Genomic DNA, 19,868 nt, shown 5'->3' with positions numbered 1-19,868 from the left:
AGTCAGACTCCCAGTGCGCAGCAGTCTGATCCGCTCCAGGTGTGACAGTGCTGTCAGTCAGACTCCCAGTGCGCAGCAGTCTGATCCGCTCCAGGTGTGACAGTGCTGTCAGTCAGACTCCCAGTGCGCAGCAGTCTGATCCGCTCCAGGTGTGACAGTGTTGTCAGACTCCCAGTGCGCAGCAGTCTGATCCGCTCCAGGTGTGACAGTGCTGTCAGACTCCCAGTGCGCAGCAGTCTGATCCGCTCCAGGTGTGACAGTGTTGTCAGACTCCCAGTGCGCAGCAGTCTGATCCGCTCCAGGTGTGACAGTGCTGTCAGACTCCCAGTGCGCAGCAGTCTGATCCGCTCCAGGTGTGACAGTGCTGTCAGTCAGACTCCCAGTGCGCAGCAGTCTGATCCGCTCCAGGTGTGACAGTGCTGTCAGACTCCCAGTGCGCAGCAGTCTGATCCGCTCCAGGTGTGACAGTGCTGTCAGACTCCCAGTGCGCAGCAGTCTGATCCGCTCCAGGTGTGACAGTGCTGTCAGACTCCCAGTGTGCAGCAGTCTGATCCGCTCCAGGTTTGCCTGGCAGTGAGTGCCAATAAAACTCTTTGACTTCAATAAAATCGTCTTTAAAACGAAATTAAAATGCAGTGCAGCTCCCTCACCGTCAGCTCTGCCAACTCTGACCCCGGGATGAGAGTCAGCCTTCGGCTCGAGTGTCTACGTAAGGCCCTGCAGCCAGCCCGCCCGTCCGTGTGTGTGTTTGTGGCACCTCCTCTTTCTGCTCGGGGCTGTGCTGGGGCTCGATCCCTCTCCCCGCCTGCCCTTCCAGCAACTGCAACTGCAACAAAACACACAGTTCTTTCTCCCGGGTGGAAGGGAATAACACAACAGGGGTCACAGTGAAACCGTGCAGGAGGGAGAGCCTACGCTTCCTGTACGAGAATCAAAACAACAGCGGACCAACGGATTTAACACAAACGGACGCCGCCAGGAGCTCGAAGACGGAGGGCTGTGCTCGACCCGGCGGCGGTGGGGAGACTGGTCGGGTTGTAGTGGGGTGAGGGGAGGAAGGAGGCGGCTGAGTCTCCCTCCCTGCGAGCGGAAACTGGCTGCCCCGCGGTCCGCCATTTTGGCTCCGGCCTCCCTCGCCTGGCGCCGCCGGCCCCGCCCCCCTACCCCTTCCCCCTCCCCCCTCCAACGTGCGGCGGAGCCAAAATGGCTGCAGTTGCCCGAGCAGCGCCTCTTGCGTTTAAAATGCAGAACAGGAGCAAAGGAAGCGAGATGAGATGAGAGGAGGAGGGGAGAGAGAGAGAGGAGAGGGGACGTAGAGTCAGGATCGGGTCCGACTTCTCTATTTTATGCTCTTCCTCCGCTCTAATGCCCTCGTAGGCTGCGGGGGGTTATTTTATTCCAGCGCAAAAGCGGGGGGGGGGCCCGTGGATTTTCCACTCGTGTTTTTTGTTTTCTCGCGTGTGTGTTTTTCTGACTTACTCTGACTGGCAGCGGTGCACAGCGAGTCTCTCTCTCTCTCCCTTTCTCCCCCTGCGAGTTCGGGAAATACCAGCGCTGGTTCACTTTTATTTCCAGTTTAATTGACTGTTTTTGTTGTGGGGTTTGTTTGTTTTTTTGCACTTTCTGGCCCTCTCTCCGTGGGTGAAAACGCTTCGATTTTGCTGCTGCTGCTGCTGTTGTTGTTTTCCGTTTGGCTTCGGCGGCGGCGAAGGTCTGGAAACTTCGACAGCTCGGCTCTCCCAGCTCACTGGCTTTCGGAGTCGGAGTGTTGTTGTTGTTCTTGTTGTTATTGGCGTTTTTTTAGCCCCTCGTTTATTCTTTTAATTTGAAAGAGTTCGACTTGTCGACGAGGGGAGGGTCTTGGGAGTTCCTGAGACGCAAGCGCCCAGACCCGTGTTTTGGGAGCTTTGGCCCGGAGGCCCGAGTGAGGCCTCGGGCTGGAGTTGAGTCGCCGGCCGGGAGCCGAGGCGCCCTGATCGGACTGTCGCCGCCGCCGCCCCCCCGCCACCACAGAGGCCCAGGCGTCCGCCATGGGCGACAGTAGAGGTAAGAGGACGGTTGGAAATCGTCATGTCGGGGGGTATATTTGTTTTGAGCCGCTTGTGTTTCACGTCGGGGAGTGGGCTGGGCGTGCGAGCGTGTGCTGCCGCCGCGGGCTGTGGGGAATCACTCGTGTTTTCTGGCCGCCGTGGGTCTTCACTCGGAGCGCAGGCAGCGCGTCTGTGGGTATTTATAGCCAGGCCCGTCTGTCTGTAAGCGGATACAGACCAGGCCGTCTGTCTGAGTCTCTCTCTGTCTGTCTGCGGGCGTTTATAGACCCGCCTGTCTGTCTGATTCTCGGTCTGTCTCTCAGCCCGTCCGTGTGTCTCTGTCTGTCGCTATCTCTCCCTCTGCCAGTGTCTTGTCTGTCTCTCTGGCCTGCCTTGTTTGTGTCTCTGTCTCTCCCTCTGCCAGTGTCGGTCTGCCTCTCGGCCTGTCTTGTTTGTGTCTCTGTCTCTCCCCCTGCCAGTGTCGGTCTGTCTCTCTTGCCTGTCTTGTTTGTGTCTCTGTCTCTCCCCCTGCCAGTGTCGGTCTGTCTCTCTTGCCTGTCTTGTTTGTGTCTCTGTCTCTCCCCCTGCCAGTGTCGGTCTGTCTCTCTTGCCTGTCTTGTTTGTGTCTCTGTCTCTCCCCCTGCCAGTGTCGGTCTGTCTCTCTTGCCTGTCTTGTTTGTGTCTCTGTCTCTCCCCCTGCCAGTGTCGGTCTGTCTCTCTTGCCTGTCTTGTCAGTCTGTGTTTCTCAGCCTGTCAGCCTGTGCAGTGCTGGAGACACACAGCTACAGTGTAGCTCCAAGTGGGAGTGTCACAGTCTCCAGACACAGCTGGGTGAGCTCCTCCAGTCAGGACAGGAGGCTCTTCTGTACACAGAGAGTGGTGGAGGAGGGGAACAGGCTGCCCAGCCCTGTGGTTGAAGCCGATACCCTGGCTCCTCTCCAGACACAGCTGGGTGAGCTCCTCCAGTCAGGACAGGAGGCTCTACTGTACACAGAGGGGGGTGGGGGTGGGAAACAGGCTGCCCAGCCCTGTGGTTGAAGCCGATACCCTGGCTCCTCTCCAGACACAGCTGGGTGAGCTCCTCCAGTCAGGACAGGAGGCTCTTCTGTACACAGAGGGAGGTGGGGGTGGGGAACAAGCTGCCCAGCCCTGCTGTTGAAGCCGATACCCTGGCTTCTCTCCAGACACAGCTGGGTGAGCTCCTCCAGTCAGGACAGGAGGCTCTTCTGTACACAGAGGGGGGTGGGGGTGGGGAACAAGCTGCCCAGCCCTGTGGTTGAAGCCGATACCCTGGCTTCTCTCCAGACACAGCTGGGTGAGCTCCTCCAGTCAGGACAGGAGGCTCTTCTGTACACAGAGGGGGGTGGAGGTGGGGAACAGGCTGCCCAGCCCTGTGGTTGAAGCCGATACCCTGGCTTCTCTCCAGACACAGCTGGGTGAGCTCCTCCAGTCAGGACAGGAGGCTCTGCTGTACACAGAGGGGGGTGGAGGTGGGGAACAGGCTGCCCAGCCCTGTGGTTGAAGCCGATACCCCGGCTTCTCTCCAGACACAGCTGGATGAGCTCCTCCAGTCAGGACAGGAGGCTCTACTGTACACAGAGGGGGGTGGGGGTGGGGAACAGGCTGCCCAGCCCTGTGGTTGAAGCCGATACCCTGGCTTCTCTCCAGACACAGCTGGGTGAGCTCCTCCAGTCAGGACAGGAGGCTCTTCTGTACACAGAGGGGGGTGGGGGTGGGGAACAAGCAGCCCGGCCGCGTTGCTGAAGCTGATATCCTCTCCCTCAGACTCCCGCAGTCCCGACAGCTCCTCCGTCTCCTCCCCCCCCTCAGCGCAGCGCTCCCCCTCGCTGGCCCCCCCGGCCGCCGCCATGACGCCCCTGCCCCCCATGACGACGGCGGTCAACTCGCCCATCAGCAGCCTGGGGTCCCCCTTCTCCGTCATCAGCTCCTCGCTGGGGTCGCCCTGCGTTCCCGGCACCCCCAGCGTGGGGTATGGCCCTATCAGCAGCCCGCAGGTGAGTGGGGCTCCCTCCCAGTCTGTCCAGTCAGGGTGTCTGTATGAACCCCTCTCTCTCTCAGTGCAGTGTTCATGTACTGGAGTGTCCAGTCAGTGTGTCTGTATGAACCCCTCTCTCTCTCAGTGCAGTGTTCATGTACTGGAGTGTCCAGTCAGTGTGTGTGTGTGAACCCCTCTCTCTCTCAGTGCAGTGTTCATGTACTGGAGTGTCCAGTCAGTGTGTCTGTATGAACCCCTCTCTCTCTCAGTGCAGTGTTCATGTACTGGAGTGTCCAGTCAGTGTGTCTGTATTAACCCCTCTCTCTCTCAGTGCAGTGTTCATGTACTGGAGTGTCCAGTCAGTGTGTCTGTATGAACCCCTCTCTCTCTCAGTGCAGTGTTCATGTACTGGAGTGTCCAGTCAGTGTGTGTGTATGAACCCCCCTCTCTCTCAGTGCAGTGTTCATGTACTGGAGTGTCCAGTCAGTGTGTGTGTATGAACCCCTCTCTCTCTCAGTGCAGTGTTCATGTACTGGAGTGTCCAGTCAGTGTGTCTGTGTGACCCCCTCTCTCTCTCAGTGCAGTGTTCATGTACTGGAGTGTCCAGTCAGGGTGTCTGTGTGAACCCCTCTCTCTCTCAGTGCAGTGTTAGTGTACTGGAGTGTCCAGTCAGTGTGTCTGTATTAACCCCTCTCTCTCTCAGTGCAGTGTTCATGTACTGGAGTGTCCAGTCAGTGTGTCTGTATGAACCCCTCTCTCTCAGTGCAGTGTTCATGTACTGGAGTGTCCAGTCAGTGTGTGTGTATGAACCCCTCTCTCTCTCAGTGCAGTGTTCATGTCCTGGAGTGTCCAGTCAGTGTGTGTGTATGAACCCCTCTCTCTCTCAGTGCAGTGTTCATGTCCTGGAGTGTCCAGTCAGTGTATGAACCCCTGTGTCTCTGTGTCAGATTAACTCCACAGTGTCCATGTCTGGGCTGCACACGGTCACCAGCTCCGACGACGTCAAGCCTCCCTTCGGCCTGAAGCCCATGTCGGCTCACAGCCCCGGGCCCATGATGTCCCAGAAGCGCCTCTGTGCCATCTGTGGGGACCGCTCCTCAGGTGAGAGAGCGCCCTGTCCGAGTCTCCTCTCCTTCTCCTGTCTCTCCTCTCTCTCTCCTGTGCCGTCAGCTCAGTCCAGTCCAGTTCAAGGCGCTTTACTGGCGTGAAGTCAGTACAGTCAGTGTTGCCACAGCAAAACACATACAGTTAACATGGAACACAGAGCTGCAGACATTTACAGTACAGACACGGTCCTCCGGTCTCTCCATCTAGACAGGAGCAGGACTGGGAGACAGGCTCACTGGGGCTCTGGCTGGGACAGGAGATCACACACTGGGCCGCCAGTTCAGCGGAGTTCCCTCCGCCCTCTCCCAGTAGGATCGGGACCCGCTGGGATTCTGGCAGGGGTGGGAACTCTGGGATTAGGTTTCTGAGTTTAGGGAAGAATGTTTCTCTAATCCCAGAGTATCTGTCCCAGTGCAGTAGGAAGTGCACCTCTGTCTCTATTTCTCCCCACTGGCAGTGGGAGCACAGCCTGTCCTGTCTGGGCAGCCAGGTCTACCTGTGTCCAGTGTGTGTGTCCAGGCTGTGGTCACTGAGCCTGTCCTCTCTGGACAGCCAGGTCTGCCTGTGTCCAGTGTGTGTGTCCAGTCTGTGGTCACTGAGCCTGTCCTCTCTGGACAGCCAGGTCTGCCTGTGTCCAGTGTGTGTGTCCAGGCTGTGCTCACTGAGCCTGTCCTCTCTGGACAGCCAGGTCTGCCTGTGTCCAGTGTGTGTGTCCAGGCTGTGCTCACTGAGCCTGTCCTCTCTGGGCAGCCAGGTCTGCATTGTGTCCAGTGTGTGTGTGTCCAGGCTGTGGTCACTGAGCCTGTCCTCTATGGGCAGCCAGGTCTGTGTCCAGGCTGCGGTCACTGAGCCTGTCCTCTCTGGACAGCCAGGTCTGCCTGTGTCCAGTGTGTCCGTCCAGACTACGGTCACTGAGCCTGTCCTCTCTGGACAGCCTGGTCTGCCTGTGTCCAGTGTGTGTATCCAGGCTGTGGTCACTGAGCCTGTCCTCTCTGGACAGCCTGGTCTGCCTGTGTCCAGTGTGTGTATCCAGGCTGTGGTCACTGAGCCTGTCCTCTCTGGACAGCCAGCAGTGTGTGAGTGTGTCTCCTATCTCAGGAGTGTGTCTCCTCTCCCTCAGGGAAGCACTTTGGTGTGTACAGCTCTGAGGGCTGCAAGGGCTTCTTCAAGAGGACAGTGTCTCCTGTCTCCTGTCCCTGCAGGAGAGCAGTGTGTGAGTGAGTGTGTCTCCTGTCTCAGGAGTGTGTCTCCTCTCCCTCAGGGAAGCACTATGGTGTGTACAGCTGTGAGGGCTGTAAGGGCTTCTTCAAGAGGACAGTGTCTCCTGTCTCCTGTCCCTGCAGGAGAGCAGTGTGTGAGTGAGTGTGTCTCCTGTCTCAGGAGTGTGTCTCCTCTCCCTCAGGGAAGCACTATGGTGTGTACAGCTGTGAGGGCTGCAAGGGCTTCTTCAAGAGGACAATGTCTCCTGTCTCCTGTCCCTGCAGGAGAGCAGTGTGTGAGTGTGTCTCCTGTCTCAGGAGTGTGTCTCCTCTCCCTCAGGGAAGCACTATGGTGTGTACAGCTGTGAGGGCTGCAAGGGCTTCTTCAAGAGGACAATGTCTCCTGTCTCCTGTCCCTGCAGGAGAGCAGTGTGTGAGTGTGTCTCCTGTCTCAGGAGTGTGTCTCCTCTCCCTCAGGGAAGCACTATGGTGTGTACAGCTGTGAGGGCTGTAAGGGCTTCTTCAAGAGGACAGTGTCTCCTGTCTCCTGTCCCTGCAGGAGAGCAGTGTGTGTGCGAGTGTGTCTCCTGTCTCAGGAGTGTCTCTCCTCTCCCTCAGGGAAGCACTATGGTGTGTACAGCTGTGAGGGCTGTAAGGGCTTCTTCAAGAGGACAGTGTCTCCTGTCTCCTGTCCCTGCAGGAGAGCAGTGTGTGAGTGAGTGTGTCTCCTGTCTCAGGAGTGTGTCTCCTCTCCCTCAGGGAAGCACTATGGTGTGTACAGCTGTGAGGGCTGTAAGGGCTTCTTCAAGAGGACAATGTCTCCTGTCTCCTGTCCCTGCAGGAGAGCAGTGTGTGAGTGTGTCTCCTGTCTCAGGAGTGTGTCTCCTCTCCCTCAGGGAAGCACTATGGTGTGTACAGCTGTGAGGGCTGTAAGGGCTTCTTCAAGAGGACAGTGTCTCCTGTCTCCTGTCCCTGCAGGAGAGCAGTGTGTGTGTCTCCTGTCTCAGGAGTGTGTCTCCTCTCCCCCAGGGAAGCACTATGGTGTGTACAGCTGTAAGGGCTTCTTCAAGAGGACAGTGTCTCCTGTCCCTGCAGGAGAGCAGTGTGAGTGTGTCTCCTGTCTCAGGAGTGTGTCTCCTCTCCCTCAGGGAAGCACTATGGTGTGTACAGCTGTGAGGGCTGCAAGGGCTTCTTCAAGAGGACAGTGTCTCCTGTCTCCTGGCCCTGCAGGAGAGCAGTGTGTGTGTGAGTGTCTCCTGTCTCAGGAGTGTGTCTCCTCTCCCTCAGGGAAGCACTATGGTGTGTACAGCTGTGAGGGCTGTAAGGGCTGCTTCAAGAGGACAGTGTCTCCTGTCTCCTGGCCCTGCAGGAGAGCAGTGTGTGTGTGAGTGTGTCTCCTGTCTCAGGAGTGTGTCTCCTCTCCCTCAGGGAAGCACTATGGCGTGTACAGCTGTGAGGGCTGTAAGGGCTTCTTCAAGAGGACAGTGTCTCCTGTCTCCTGTCCCTGCAGGAGAGCAGTGTGTGTGTGTCTCCTGTCTCAGGAGTGTGTCTCCTCTCCCTCAGGGAAGCACTATGGTGTGTACAGCTGTGAGGGCTGTAAGGGCTTCTTCAAGAGGACAGTGTCTCCTGTCTCCTGTCCCTGCAGGAGAGGAGTGTGTGTGTGTGAGTGTCTCCTGTCTCAGGAGTGTGTCTCCTCTCCCTCAGGGAAGCACTATGGTGTGTACAGCTGTGAGGGCTGTAAGGGCTTCTTCAAGAGGACAGTGTCTCCTGTCTCCTGTCCCTGCAGGAGAGCAGTGTGTGTGTGTCTCCTGTCTCAGGAGTGTGTCTCCTCTCCCTCAGGGAAGCACTATGGTGTGTACAGCTGTGAGGGCTGTAAGGGCTTCTTCAAGAGGACAGTGTCTCCTGTCTCCTGTCCCTGCAGGAGAGCAGTGTGTGTGTGTGTCTCCTGTCTCAGGAGTGTGTCTCCTCTCCCTCAGGGAAGCACTATGGCGTGTACAGCTGTGAGGGCTGCAAGGGCTTCTTCAAGAGGACAGTGTCTCCTGTCTCCTGGCCCTGCAGGAGAGCAGTGTGTGTGTGAGTGTGTCTCCTGTCTCAGGAGTGTGTCTCCTCTCCCTCAGGGAAGCACTATGGTGTGTACAGCTGTGAGGGCTGTAAGGGCTTCTTCAAGAGGGCAGTGTCTCCTGTCTCCTGTCCCTGCAGGAGAGGAGTGTGTGTGTGTGAGTGTCTCCTGTCTCAGGAGTGTGTCTCCTCTCCCTCAGGGAAGCACTATGGTGTGTACAGCTGTAAGGGCTTCTTCAAGAGGACAGTGTCTCCTGTCTCCTGTCCCTGCAGGAGAGCAGTGTGTGTGTGTCTCCTGTCTCAGGAGTGTGTCTCCTCTCCCTCAGGGAAGCACTTTGGTGTGTACAGCTGTGAGGGCTGTAAGGGCTTCTTCAAGAGGACAGTGTCTCCTGTCTCCTGTCCCTGCAGGAGAGCAGTGTGTGTGTCTCCTGTCTCAGGAGTGTGTCTCCTCTCCCCCAGGGAAGCACTATGGTGTGTACAGCTGTGAGGGCTGTAAGGGCTTCTTCAAGAGGACAGTGTCTCCTGTCTCCTGTCCCTGCAGGAGAGCAGTGTGTGTGTGAGTGTCTCCTGTCTCAGGAGTGTGTCTCCTCTCCCTCAGGGAAGCACTATGGTGTGTACAGCTGTGAGGGCTGTAAGGGCTTCTTCAAGAGGACAGTGTCTCCTGTCTCCTGTCCCTGCAGGAGAGCAGTGTGTGTGTGTCTCCTGTCTCAGGAGTGTGTCTCCTCTCCCTCAGGGAAGCACTATGGTGTGTACAGCTGTGAGGGCTGTAAGGGCTTCTTCAAGAGGACAGTGTCTCCTGTCTCCTGTCCCTGCAGGAGAGCAGTGTGTGTGTGTCTCCTGTCTCAGGAGTGTGTCTCCTCTCCCCCAGGGAAGCACTATGGTGTGTACAGCTGTGAGGGCTGCAAGGGCTTCTTCAAGAGGACAGTGTCTCCTGTCTCCTGTCCCTGCAGGAGAGCAGTGTGTGTGTGTCTCCTGTCTCAGGAGTGTGTCTCCTCTCCCCCAGGGAAGCACTATGGTGTGTACAGCTGTGAGGGCTGTAAGGGCTTCTTCAAGAGGACGGTGAGGAAGGACCTGACCTACACCTGCAGGGACAACAAGGACTGTCTGGTGGACAAGCGTCAGCGGAATCGCTGCCAGTACTGCCGCTACCAGAAGTGTCTGGCCATGGGCATGAAGAGAGAGGGTGAGTGACCGGGCCTGGACCGCTGACCACAGGGAGAGACACTGACCACTGACCACAGGGAGACACTGACCACTGACCACAGAGAGACACTGACCACAGAGACTCACTGACTGCTGCCAGTACTGTCGCTACCAGAAGTGTCTGGCCATGGGCATGAAGAGAGAGGGTGAGTGACCGGGCCTGGACCGCTGACCACAGGGAGAGACACTGACCACTGACCACAGGGAGACACTGACCACTGACCACAGAGAGACACTGACCACAGAGACTCACTGACTGCTGCCAGTACTGTCGCTACCAGAAGTGTCTGGCCATGGGCATGAAGAGAGAGGGTGAGTGACCGGGCCTGGACCGCTGACCACAGGGAGACACTGACCACAGGGAGACACTGACCGCTGACCACAGAGAGACACTGACTACTGACTGCTGAGCTGGGCGCGCTCTCAGGGAGACAGCTGGTCACTGACCGCAGAGAGCCACTGACCGCTGACCACAGGGAGACACTGACCACAGGGAGACACTGACCGCTGACCGCAGAGAGACACTGAGCGCTGACCGCTGAGCTGGGCGGCTCTCGGGGAGCCCGCTGGACACTGACCTCTGAGCTGGGCGGCTCTCGGGGAGCCCGCTGGACACTGACCTCTGAGCTGGGTGGCTCTCGGGGAGCCTGCTGGACACTGACCTCTGAGAGCCACTGACCGCAGAGAGCCACTGACTACTGACTGCTGAGCTGGGCGCGCTCTCAGGGAGCCTGCTGGTCACTGACCGCAGAGAGCCACTGACCGCTGACCTCTGAGCTGGGCGCGCTCTCAGGGAGCCTGCTGGTCACTGACCGCAGAGAGCCACTGACCGCTGACCTCTGAGCTGGGCGCGCTCTCAGGGAGCCTGCTGGTCACTGACCGCAGAGAGACCCTGACCGCTGACCGCTGAGCTGGGCGGCTCTCGGGGAGCCCGCTGGACACTGACCTCTGAGCTGGGCGGCTCTCGGGGAGCCCGCTGGACACTGACCTCTGAGCTGGGCGGCTCTCGGGGAGCCCCTGACCGCTGACCTCTGAGCTGGGCGGCTCTCGGGGAGCCTGCTGGACACTGACCTCTGAGAGCCACTGACCGCAGAGAGCCACTGACTACTGACTGCTGAGCTGGGCGCGCTCTCAGGGAGCCTGCTGGTCACTGACCGCAGAGAGCCACTGACCGCTGACCTCTGAGCTGGGCGCGCTCTCAGGGAGCCTGCTGACCGCTGACCGCAGAGAGACCCTGACCGCTGACCGCAGAGAGACCCTGACTGCTGACCGCTTAGCTGGGCGGCTCTCGGGGAGCCCGCTGGACACTGACCGCTGAGCTGGGCGGCTCTCGGGGAGCCCGCTGGACACTGACCGCTGAGCTGGGCGGCTCTCGGGGAGCCCGCTGGACACTGACCTCTGAGCTGGGCGGCTCTCGGGGAGCCCCTGACCGCTGACCTCTGAGCTGGGCGGCTCTCGGGGAGCCCGCAGGACACTGACCTCTGAGCTGGGCGGCTCTCGGGGAGCCCCTGACCGCTGACCTCTGAGCTGGGCGGCTCTCGGGGAGCCCGCAGGACACTGACCTCTGAGCTGGGCGGCTCTCGGGGAGCCCGCTGGACACTGACCTCTGAGCTGGGCGGCTCTCGGGGAGCCCGCTGGACACTGACCTCTGAGCTGGGCGGCTCTCGGGGAGCCCGCAGGACACTGACCTCTGAGCTGGGCGGCTCTCGGGGAGCCCCTGACCGCTGACCTCTGAGCTGGGCGGCTCTCGGGGAGCCCGCAGGACACTGACCTCTGAGCTGGGCGGCTCTCGGGGAGCCCCTGACCGCTGACCTCTGAGCTGGGCGGCTCTCGGGGAGCCCGCTGGACACTGACCTCTGAGCTGGGCGGCTCTCGGGGAGCCCGCTGGACACTGACCTCTGAGCTGGGCGGCTCTCGGGGAGCCCGCTGGACACTGACCTCTGAGCTGGGCGGCTCTCGGGGAGCCCGCTGGACACTGACCTCTGAGCTGGGCGGCTCTCGGGGAGCCCGCAGGACACTGACCTCTGAGCTGGGCGGCTCTCGGGGAGCCCGCTGGACACTGACCTCTGAGCTGGGCGGCTCTCGGGGAGCCCGCTGGACACTGACCTCTGAGCTGGGCGGCTCTCGGGGAGCCCCTGACCGCTGACCTCTGAGCTGGGCGGCTCTCGGGGAGCCTGCTGGACACTGACCGCTGAGCTGGGCGGCTCTCGGGGAGCCCGCTGGACACTGACCGCTGAGCTGGGCGGCTCTCGGGGAGCCCGCTGGCCCGGCCGCTGTGCGTGTTGCGCTCCCGAGGGAGAGGACAGACTGAGAGAGGAGAGGAGGGAGGAGGGAGAGAGAGGAGAGGGAGGGAGGGCGCCCCACTAACCCCCTGTCTCCTCTCTCCCTCTCTCTCCTCTCTCTGCCTCTCCTCTCCCTCCTTCTCCAGTGGTCCAGGACGAACGTCAGCGCTGTGAGGAGCTCTGGGCCGGGGGGGGTGTGTGCGTGTGTGTGCGTGCGTGTGGCCAGGGACAGGAGCAGGTGCCAGCGCCGGCGTCGGCGGGGGTGGGCCAGTCCGATGGTACCCGGGCCGGGCCGGTACTGGGTCAGTGCGTGTGTGTGTCTGTGGGTGAGTGCGTGGGTGAGGTGTTGTGTGACTGTAGTTTATACTAACTGGGAAACGTGTGTATCTGTCTGTGTGTCTGTCTCTCCTCCTTTCTCCTTCTCCTCTCTCCTCCTTTCTCCTTTTCCTCTCTCCCCTCCCCTCTAACTCTCTTTTCTCCTCTCCCCCCTGTCTCCTCTTTCCCCTCTGTCTCCTCTCCTCCTCTCTCCCCTCCCCTCTAACTCTCCTTTCTCCCCCTCTCTTCTCCTATCTCTCTCCCCCCTGTCTCCTCTCCTCCTCTCTCCACTTTCCCCTCTGTCTCCTCTCCTCCTCTCTCCCCTCCCCCCTGTCTCCTCTCTCTTCTCTTTCTCCCCCCTCTCTCCTCTCTCTCCCCCCTGTCTCCTCTCTCCTCTCTCCTCTACCGGCCCTGCAGCGGTGCAGGAGGAGCGCCAGAGGAACAGGGACCGGGACGGGGAGGTGGAGTCCACCAGCGCGGTGAACGAGGAGATGCCGGTGGAGAAGATCCTGGAGGCGGAGATGGCCGTGGAGCAGAAGACAGAGCTGCACTCCGACGGGAGCTCCGGGGCCAACTCTGTGAGTCTCTCTCTCTCCTCTCTCTCTGTGAGCCCTGTCTGTCTCTCTCTCTCCTCTCTCTCTGTGAGTTTTTCTGTCTCTCCTCTCTCCTCTCAGCGTGTCCTGTCTGTCTCTCCTCTCTCTCTCTGTGAGTTTCTGTCTCTCCTCTCTCCTCTTTGTGAGTCCTGTCTGTCTCTCTGCGTGTCCTGTCTGTCTCTCCTCTCTGTGAGTTTGTCTCTCCTCTCTCCTCTTTGTGAGTCCTGTCTGTCTCTCTCCTGTCTGTCTCTCTGCGTGTCCTGTCTGTCTCTCTCTTTATTAGCATGACCGATGGGTACAATCAGTGTTGCCACAGCAAATAAAAATAATAAAATTAACACAAAACAAAATAAAAAAATAGAAGTCAAATAAAATCTACAGACATTTACAACAGAGACGTTATAAATATAATAGTCCCTCTCCTCTCTCTCCTCTCTCCAGCCCAATGACCCAGTGACCAACATCTGCCAGGCTGCGGACAAGCAGCTGTTCACACTGGTGGAGTGGGCCAAGCGCATCCCACACTTCCACGAGCTGGCCCTGGACGACCAGGTCATCCTGCTGAGGGCGGGTGAGTGTCCGGCTGTCCGGCGTGTCTGCGCTGACCCCTGCCTCTCAGAGCACTGTCCAGCTGTCCGGCGTGTCTGTGCTGACCCCCGTCTCCCTCGGAGCGGTGTCTGCGCTGACCCCCGCCTCTCTCGGAGCAGTGTCCAGCTGTCCAGCGTGTCTGTGCTGACCGCTGTCTCTCTCAGAGTGGTGCTGGAGCAGTGTCCAGCTGTCCAGTGTGTCTGTGCTGACCGCTGTCTCTCTCAGAGTGGTGCTGGAGCAGTGTCCAGCTGTCCAGTGTGTCTGTGCTGACCCCCGCCTCTCTCGGTGCAGTGCTGGTGCAGTGTCCAGCTGTCCAGCGTGTCTGTGCTGACCCCTGTCTCTCTCGGAGCAGTGCTGGTGCAGTGTCCAGCTGTCCAGCGTGTCTGTGCTGACCCCTGTCTCTCTCGGAGCAGTGCTGGTGCAGTGTCCAGCTGTCCAGTGTGTCTGTGCTGACCCCTGTCTCTCTCGGAGTGGTGCTGGTGCAGTGTCCAGCTGTCCAGCGTGTCTGTGCTGACCCCTGTCTCTCTCGGAGCAGTGTCCGGCTGTCCAGCGTGTCTGTGCTGACCCCTGTCTCTCTCAGAGCAGTGCTGGTGCAGTGTCCAGCTGTCCAGTGTGTCTGTGCTGACCCCTGTCTCTCTCGGAGCAGTGCTGGAGCAGTGTCCAGCTGTCCAGTGTGTCTGTGCTGACCCCCGTCTCTCTCAGAGCGGTGCTGGTGCAGTGTCCAGCTGTCCAGCGTGTCTGTGCTGACCCCTGTCTCTCTCGGTGCAGTGCTGGTGCAGTGTCCAGCTGTCCAGTGTGTCTGTGCTGACCCCTGTCTCTCTCGGAGCAGTGCTGGTGCAGTGTCCAGCTGTCCAGTGTGTCTGTGCTGACCCCTGTCTTTCTCAGAGTGGCGCTGGTGCAGTGTCCAGCTGTCCAGTGTGTCTGTGCTGACCCCTGTCTCTCTCGGTGCAGTGCTGGTGCAGTGTCCAGCTGTCCAGTGTGTCTGTGCTGACCCCTGTCTCTCTCGGAGCAGTGCTGGTGCAGTGTCCAGCTGTCCAGTGTGTCTGTGCTGACCCCCGCCTCTCTCGGTGCAGTGCTGGTGCAGTGTCCAGTGTGTCTGTGCTGACCCCTGTCTCTCTCTCTCTCAGGGTGGAACGAGCTGCTCATCGCCTCCTTCTCCCATCGCTCGATCTCGGTGAAGGACGGGATCCTGTTGGCCACAGGGCTGCACGTGCACAGGAACAGCGCACACAGCGCTGGTGTGGGCGCCATCTTCGACAGGTAGCCTGAGGCCAGACCGCCGCAGTGACCGCAGTGACCCCCACAGTGCTGTCAGTCAGACTCCCAGTGCGCAGCAGTCTGATCTGCTCCAGGTGTGACAGTGCAGTCAGTCAGACTCCCAGTGCGCAGCAGTCTGATCCCCTCCAGGTGTGACAGTGCAGTCAGTCAGACTCCCAGTGCGCAGCAGTCTGATCCGCTCCAGGTGTGACAGTGCTGTCAGACTCCCAGTGCGCAGCAGTCTGATCCGCTCCAGGTGTGACAGTGCTGTCAGTCAGACTCCCAGTGCGCAGCAGTCTGATCCGCTCCAGGTGTGACAGTGCTGTCAGTCAGACTCCCAGTGCGCAGCAGTCTGATCCGCTCCAGGTGTGACAGTGCTGTCAGACTCCCAGTGCGCAGCAGTCTGATCCACTCCAGGTGTGACAGTGCTGTCAGTCAGACTCCCAGTGCGCAGCAGTCTGATCCGCTCCAGGTGTGACAGTGCTGTCAGTCAGACTCCCAGTGCGCAGCAGTCTGATCCGCTCCAGGTGTGACAGTGCTGTCAGTCAGACTCCCAGTGCGCAGCAGTCTGATCCGCTCCAGGTGTGACAGTGCTGTCAGTCAGACTCCCAGTGTGCAGCAGTCTGATCCGCTCCAGGTGTGACAGTGCTGTCAGTCAGACTCCCAGTGCGCAGCAGTCTGATCCGCTCCAGGTGTGACAGTGCTGTCAGTCAGACTCCCAGTGCGCAGCAGTCTGATCCGCTCCAGGTGTGACAGTGCTGTCAGTCAGACTCCCAGTGTGCAGCAGTCTGATCCACTCCAGGTGTGACAGTGCTGTCAGTCAGACTCCCAGTGCGCAGCAGTCTGATCCGCTCCAGGTGTGACAGTGCTGTCAGTCAGACTCCCAGTGCGCAGCAATCTGATCCGCTCCAGGTGTGACAGTGCTGTCAGACTCCCAGTGTGCAGCAGTCTGATCCGCTCCAGGTGTGACAGTGCTGTCAGTCAGACTCCCAGTGCGCAGCAGTCTGATCCGCTCCAGGTGTGACAGTGCTGTCAGACTCCCAGTGTGCAGCAGTCTGATCCGCTCCAGGTGTGACAGTGCTGTCAGACTCCCAGTGCGCAGCAGTCTGATCCGCTCCAGGTGTGACAGTGCTGTCAGTCAGACTCCCAGTGCGCAGCAGTCTGATCCGCTCCAGGTGTGACAGTGCTGTCAGTCAGACTCCCAGTGCGCAGCAGTCTGATCCGCTCCAGGTGTGACAGTGCTGTCAGTCAGACTCCCAGTGCGCAGCAGTCTGATCCGCTCCAGGTGTGACAGTGCTGTCAGTCAGACTCCCAGTGCGCAGCAGTCTGATCCGCTCCAGGTGTGACAGTGCTGTCAGTCAGACTCCCAGTGCGCAGCAGTCTGATCCGCTCCAGGTGGTACAGTGCTGTCAGTCAGACTCCCAGTGCGCAGCAGTCTGATCTGCTCCAGGTGTGACAGTGCTGTCAGTCAGACTCCCAGTGCGCAGCAGTCTGATCCGCTCCAGGTGTGACAGTGCTGTCAGTCAGACTCCCAGTGCGCAGCAGTCTGATCCGCTCCAGGTGTGACAGTGCTGTCAGTCAGACTCCCAGTGCGCAGCAGTCTGATCCGCTCCAGGTGTGTCAGTGCTGTCAGTCAGACTCCCAGTGCGCAGCAGTCTGATCCGCTCCAGGTGTGACAGTGCCGTCAGTCAGACTCCCAGACAGGGACAGTGCTTACAATGTGGAGGTATTAACTGTGTAATAACACAATAACTGTGATTGAACACACAGGGACAGTGCTCAGTGTGGAGGTATTAACAGTGTAATAACTGTGTAATAACACTTTGTGATTGAACACACAGGGACAGTGCTCACAGTGTGGAGGTGGGCGCCATATTTGACAGGTAATAACAAGATCACACGTGTGGCTGTTGCACAGTAATAAGGGGTTAATTAAGCTCCAACCTCGCGGTGCACCAGTGGTAGTAACTCGTGTAATAAAGGTGTAATTACACAGGGTTGCGGGGTGCTGGCATGTGGCTCCTCTCTGTCTGGTGCTGGTGTCCTGCGGTGTCTGACCTCTGACCCCTGCTCTCCTCTCTCCCCTGCTCTCAGGGTGCTGACGGAGCTGGTCAGCAAGATGAGGGACATGCAGATGGACAAGACCGAGCTGGGCTGCCTGCGGGCCATCATCCTGTTCAACCCAGGTACTGGACACATCTGTGCTCTGAGCCCTGTCTTCTCCGGCCCTGTGCCTCGACTCCCTGTCCCTCTGGCCCTGTGCCGTCCCCTCCCTGTCCTTTTTTGACCCTGTGCTGTTGACTCTCTGGCTCTGTGCCTCGACTCCCTGTCCTCTCTGACCCTGTGCTGTTGGCTCTCTGGCTCTGTCCCTCGACTCCCTGTCCCTCTGGCCCTGTGCTGTTGGCTCTCTGGCTCTGTGCCGTCCCCTCCCTGTCCTCTCTGACCCTGTGCTGGCTCTGTGCCGTCCCCTCCCTGTCCTCTCTGGCCCTGTGCTGTTGGCTCTCTGGCTCTGTGCCGTCCCCTCCCTGTCCTCTCTGACCCTGTGCTGTTGACTCTCTGCCCCCTTTGGCTCTGTGCTGTCGAATCTCTGACCCTGTGCCTCGACTCGCTGTCCCCCCTGACCCTGTGCCGTCATCTCTGACCCTGTGCCTCGACTCCCTGTCCTCTCTGGCCCTGTGCTGTTGGCGCTCTGGCCCTGTGCCGTCCCCTCCCTGTCCTTTTTTGACCCTGTGCTGTCGAATCTCTGGCTCTGTGCCTCGACGTGCTGTCCCCCCTGACCCTGTGCCTCGACGTGCCGTCCCCCCTGACCCTGTGCCGTCCCCCCTGACCCTGTGCCGTCCCCCCTGACCCTGTGCCTCGACGTGCCGTCCCCCCCTGACCCTGTGCCTCGACTCGCTGTCCCCCCTGACCCTGTGCTGTCCCCCCTGACCCTGTGCTGTCCCCTCTGGCCCTGTGCCGTCCCCCCCTGACCCTGTGCCTCGACTCGCTGTCCCCCCTGACCCTGTGCCTCGACTCGCTGTCCCCCCTGACCCTGTGCTGTCCCCTCTGGCCCTGTGCAGACGCCAAGGGGCTGTCGAACCCCAGCGAGGTGGAGCTGCTCAGGGAGAAGGTGTACGCCTCGCTGGAGGCCTACTGCAAGCAGAGATACCCCGACCAGCAGGGCAGGTAACGGGCCGCGCCCCCTCCCGCCGAGCCGCCGCCCCCCTGGCAGCGGAGGGGCGTGGTCTAACCCCCGGTCCCGCCCCCCAGGTTCGCCAAGCTCCTCCTCCGGCTGCCGGCCCTGCGCTCGATCGGCCTGAAGTGCCTGGAGCACCTCTTCTTCTTCAAGCTCATCGGCGACACCCCCATCGACACCTTCCTGATGGAGATGCTGGAGGCGCCCCACCAGCTGACATAGGGAGGGGGAGGGGGGGGGCGAGGGCGGAGTCGGGGGAGGGGGCGGGGCCTGGGAGAAAAGGGGAGGGGCTCCGGGGGGGAGGGGCTCTGTTTGTGAAGCGGGCCGGCGCGCACGCCCTCGGGGCTCGGACCCGCGGCTCTGCCCGGTCGGGGTGACGTCTGTTCCCCCTCGCGACCCCCAGGGGTCATCCCACTCTCTCCCAGTCCAGTCCCAGTACTGGTGAGAGAGCAGGGTCCTAGTCCAGTCCAGCCCAGTAATGGAGAGAGCAGTGTCCCAGTCCGGTCCAGTCCCAGTGCTGGGGAGAGAGCAGTGACCCAGTCCAGTCCAGTCCAGTCCCAGTACTGGAGAAAGCAGTGACCCAGTCCAGTCCCAGTACTGGAGAAAGAGCAGTGACCCAGTCCAGTCCCAGTACTGGGGAGAGAGCAGCGACCCAGTCCAGTGCAGCCCAGTACTGGAGAGAGAGCAGTGACCCAGTCCAGTCCAGCCCAGTACTGGAGAGAGAGCAGTGACCCAGTCCAGTCCAGCCCAGTACCGGTGAGAGAGCAGTGACCCAGTCCAGTCCAGTACTGGAGAGTGCAGTGTCCCAGTCCAGCCCAGTACTGGAGAGTGCAGTGTCCTAGTCCAGTCCCAGTACTGGAGAGAGAGCAGTGTCCCAGTCCAGCCCAGTACTGGAGAGAGAGCAGTGTCCCAGTCCAGTCCCAGTACTGGAGAGAGAGCAGTGTCCCAGTCCAGACCAGCCCAGTACTGGAGAAAGCAGTGACCCAGTCCAGTCCCAGTACTGGGGAGAAAGCAGTAACCCAGTCCAGTCCAGTCCCATAACTGGAGAGAGAGCAGTGTCCCAGTCTAGTCCAGTACTGGAGAGAGAGCAGTGTCCCAGTCTAGTCCAGTACTGGAGAGAGAGCAGTGTCCCAGTCCAGTCCAGTACCGGTGAGAGAGCAGTGATCCAGCCCAGTACTGGAGAGAGAGCAGTGTCCCAGTCCAGCCCAGTACTGGTGAGAGAGCAGTGATCCAGCCCAGTACTGGAGAGAGAGCAGTGACCCAGTCCAGTCCCAGTACTGGAGAGAGAGCAGTGTCCCAGTCCAGCCCAGTACTGGAGAGAGAGCAGTGTCCCAGTCCAGTCCCAGTACTGGAGAGAGAGCAGTGTCCCAGTCCAGACCAGTCCAGTACTGGAGAGAGCAGTGATGTGGTGGGTCAGAGCTGAGGAGGCTCGATCAGTCTCCCCCCAGACAGGACCGGTGCCCCCTGTGCTGGTGCCCTGTCCCGAGCTGGACTGGACCTGGGAGCCCGGCCCGGGCGGACCGCGGGGTATATATCCCCAAAACACGGAGAACCTCCATCTGGACCTGTTCTGGTGGTCCGGTCCGGTCCTGTCCTGGCAGGGGGTGGTTTCTCTGGAACAGAAGAGCCGTGCAGGATCTGGACCCCTCTCCTGGCCCAGTCCAGCCCTAACCAGTCCCAGTACTGGAGAGAGCAGGGACCCTGACCCGGTGTGTGCCGGACTCCTGGGGTTCTGGCCTGAAATCACCCGAGGGCGTGGCGACCCCCTCTCCCCAGGTGTGTTTTGGGTGAGGCTAAAATGAAACCTGTTTTTTTTTTGTGTGTTTAATGCTGAAATTGTGTTGAATTGTATCATGTTACAGTAAAGTTTTAATGCAGTAGATCATTCAGGCTGCCTGCTGTTTGGGTTTCATGGACACTGTCACTGTGTGTGTGTGTGGGGGTCAGTCTGTCACTCTGTGTGTGTGTGTCAGTGTGTGTCGCTTAGTCTGTCACTGTGAGTGTGTGTGTGTCGCTTAGTCTGTCACTGTGAGTGTGTGTGTGTCGCTTAGTCTGTCACTGTGAG

General features: G+C 59.8%; 1 protein-coding gene across 1 annotated transcript; it reads left to right on the top strand.

The window, feature by feature from the left end:
• The first annotated feature begins 1,183 nt into the window (after positions 1 to 1,183).
• Positions 1,184 to 19,688, top strand: LOC102684501 (retinoic acid receptor RXR-beta-A). The gene is made up of 14 exons (XM_069198700.1): positions 1,184 to 2,046; positions 3,816 to 4,045; positions 4,974 to 5,127; positions 9,394 to 9,573; positions 12,022 to 12,045; positions 12,608 to 12,768; positions 13,225 to 13,354; positions 14,499 to 14,631; positions 16,470 to 16,511; positions 16,723 to 16,814; positions 17,688 to 17,793; positions 17,878 to 18,588; positions 18,651 to 18,946; positions 19,073 to 19,688. The coding sequence occupies exons 1-12, from the start codon at positions 2,031 to 2,033 to the stop codon at positions 18,023 to 18,025; spliced, it is 1,416 nt and encodes a 471-aa protein (XP_069054801.1). The 5' UTR covers positions 1,184 to 2,030; the 3' UTR covers positions 18,026 to 18,588; positions 18,651 to 18,946; positions 19,073 to 19,688.
• Positions 19,689 to 19,868: the final 180 nt, after the last annotated feature.

The sequence above is a fragment of the Lepisosteus oculatus genome, chromosome 14 (genome assembly GCF_040954835.1).
Source record: "Lepisosteus oculatus isolate fLepOcu1 chromosome 14, fLepOcu1.hap2, whole genome shotgun sequence".
NCBI classification, from domain to species: Eukaryota; Metazoa; Chordata; class Actinopteri; order Semionotiformes; family Lepisosteidae; genus Lepisosteus; species Lepisosteus oculatus.
Note: the sequence above shows the minus strand (reverse complement) of the source record. Positions and strands in the feature narration are given on the sequence as shown.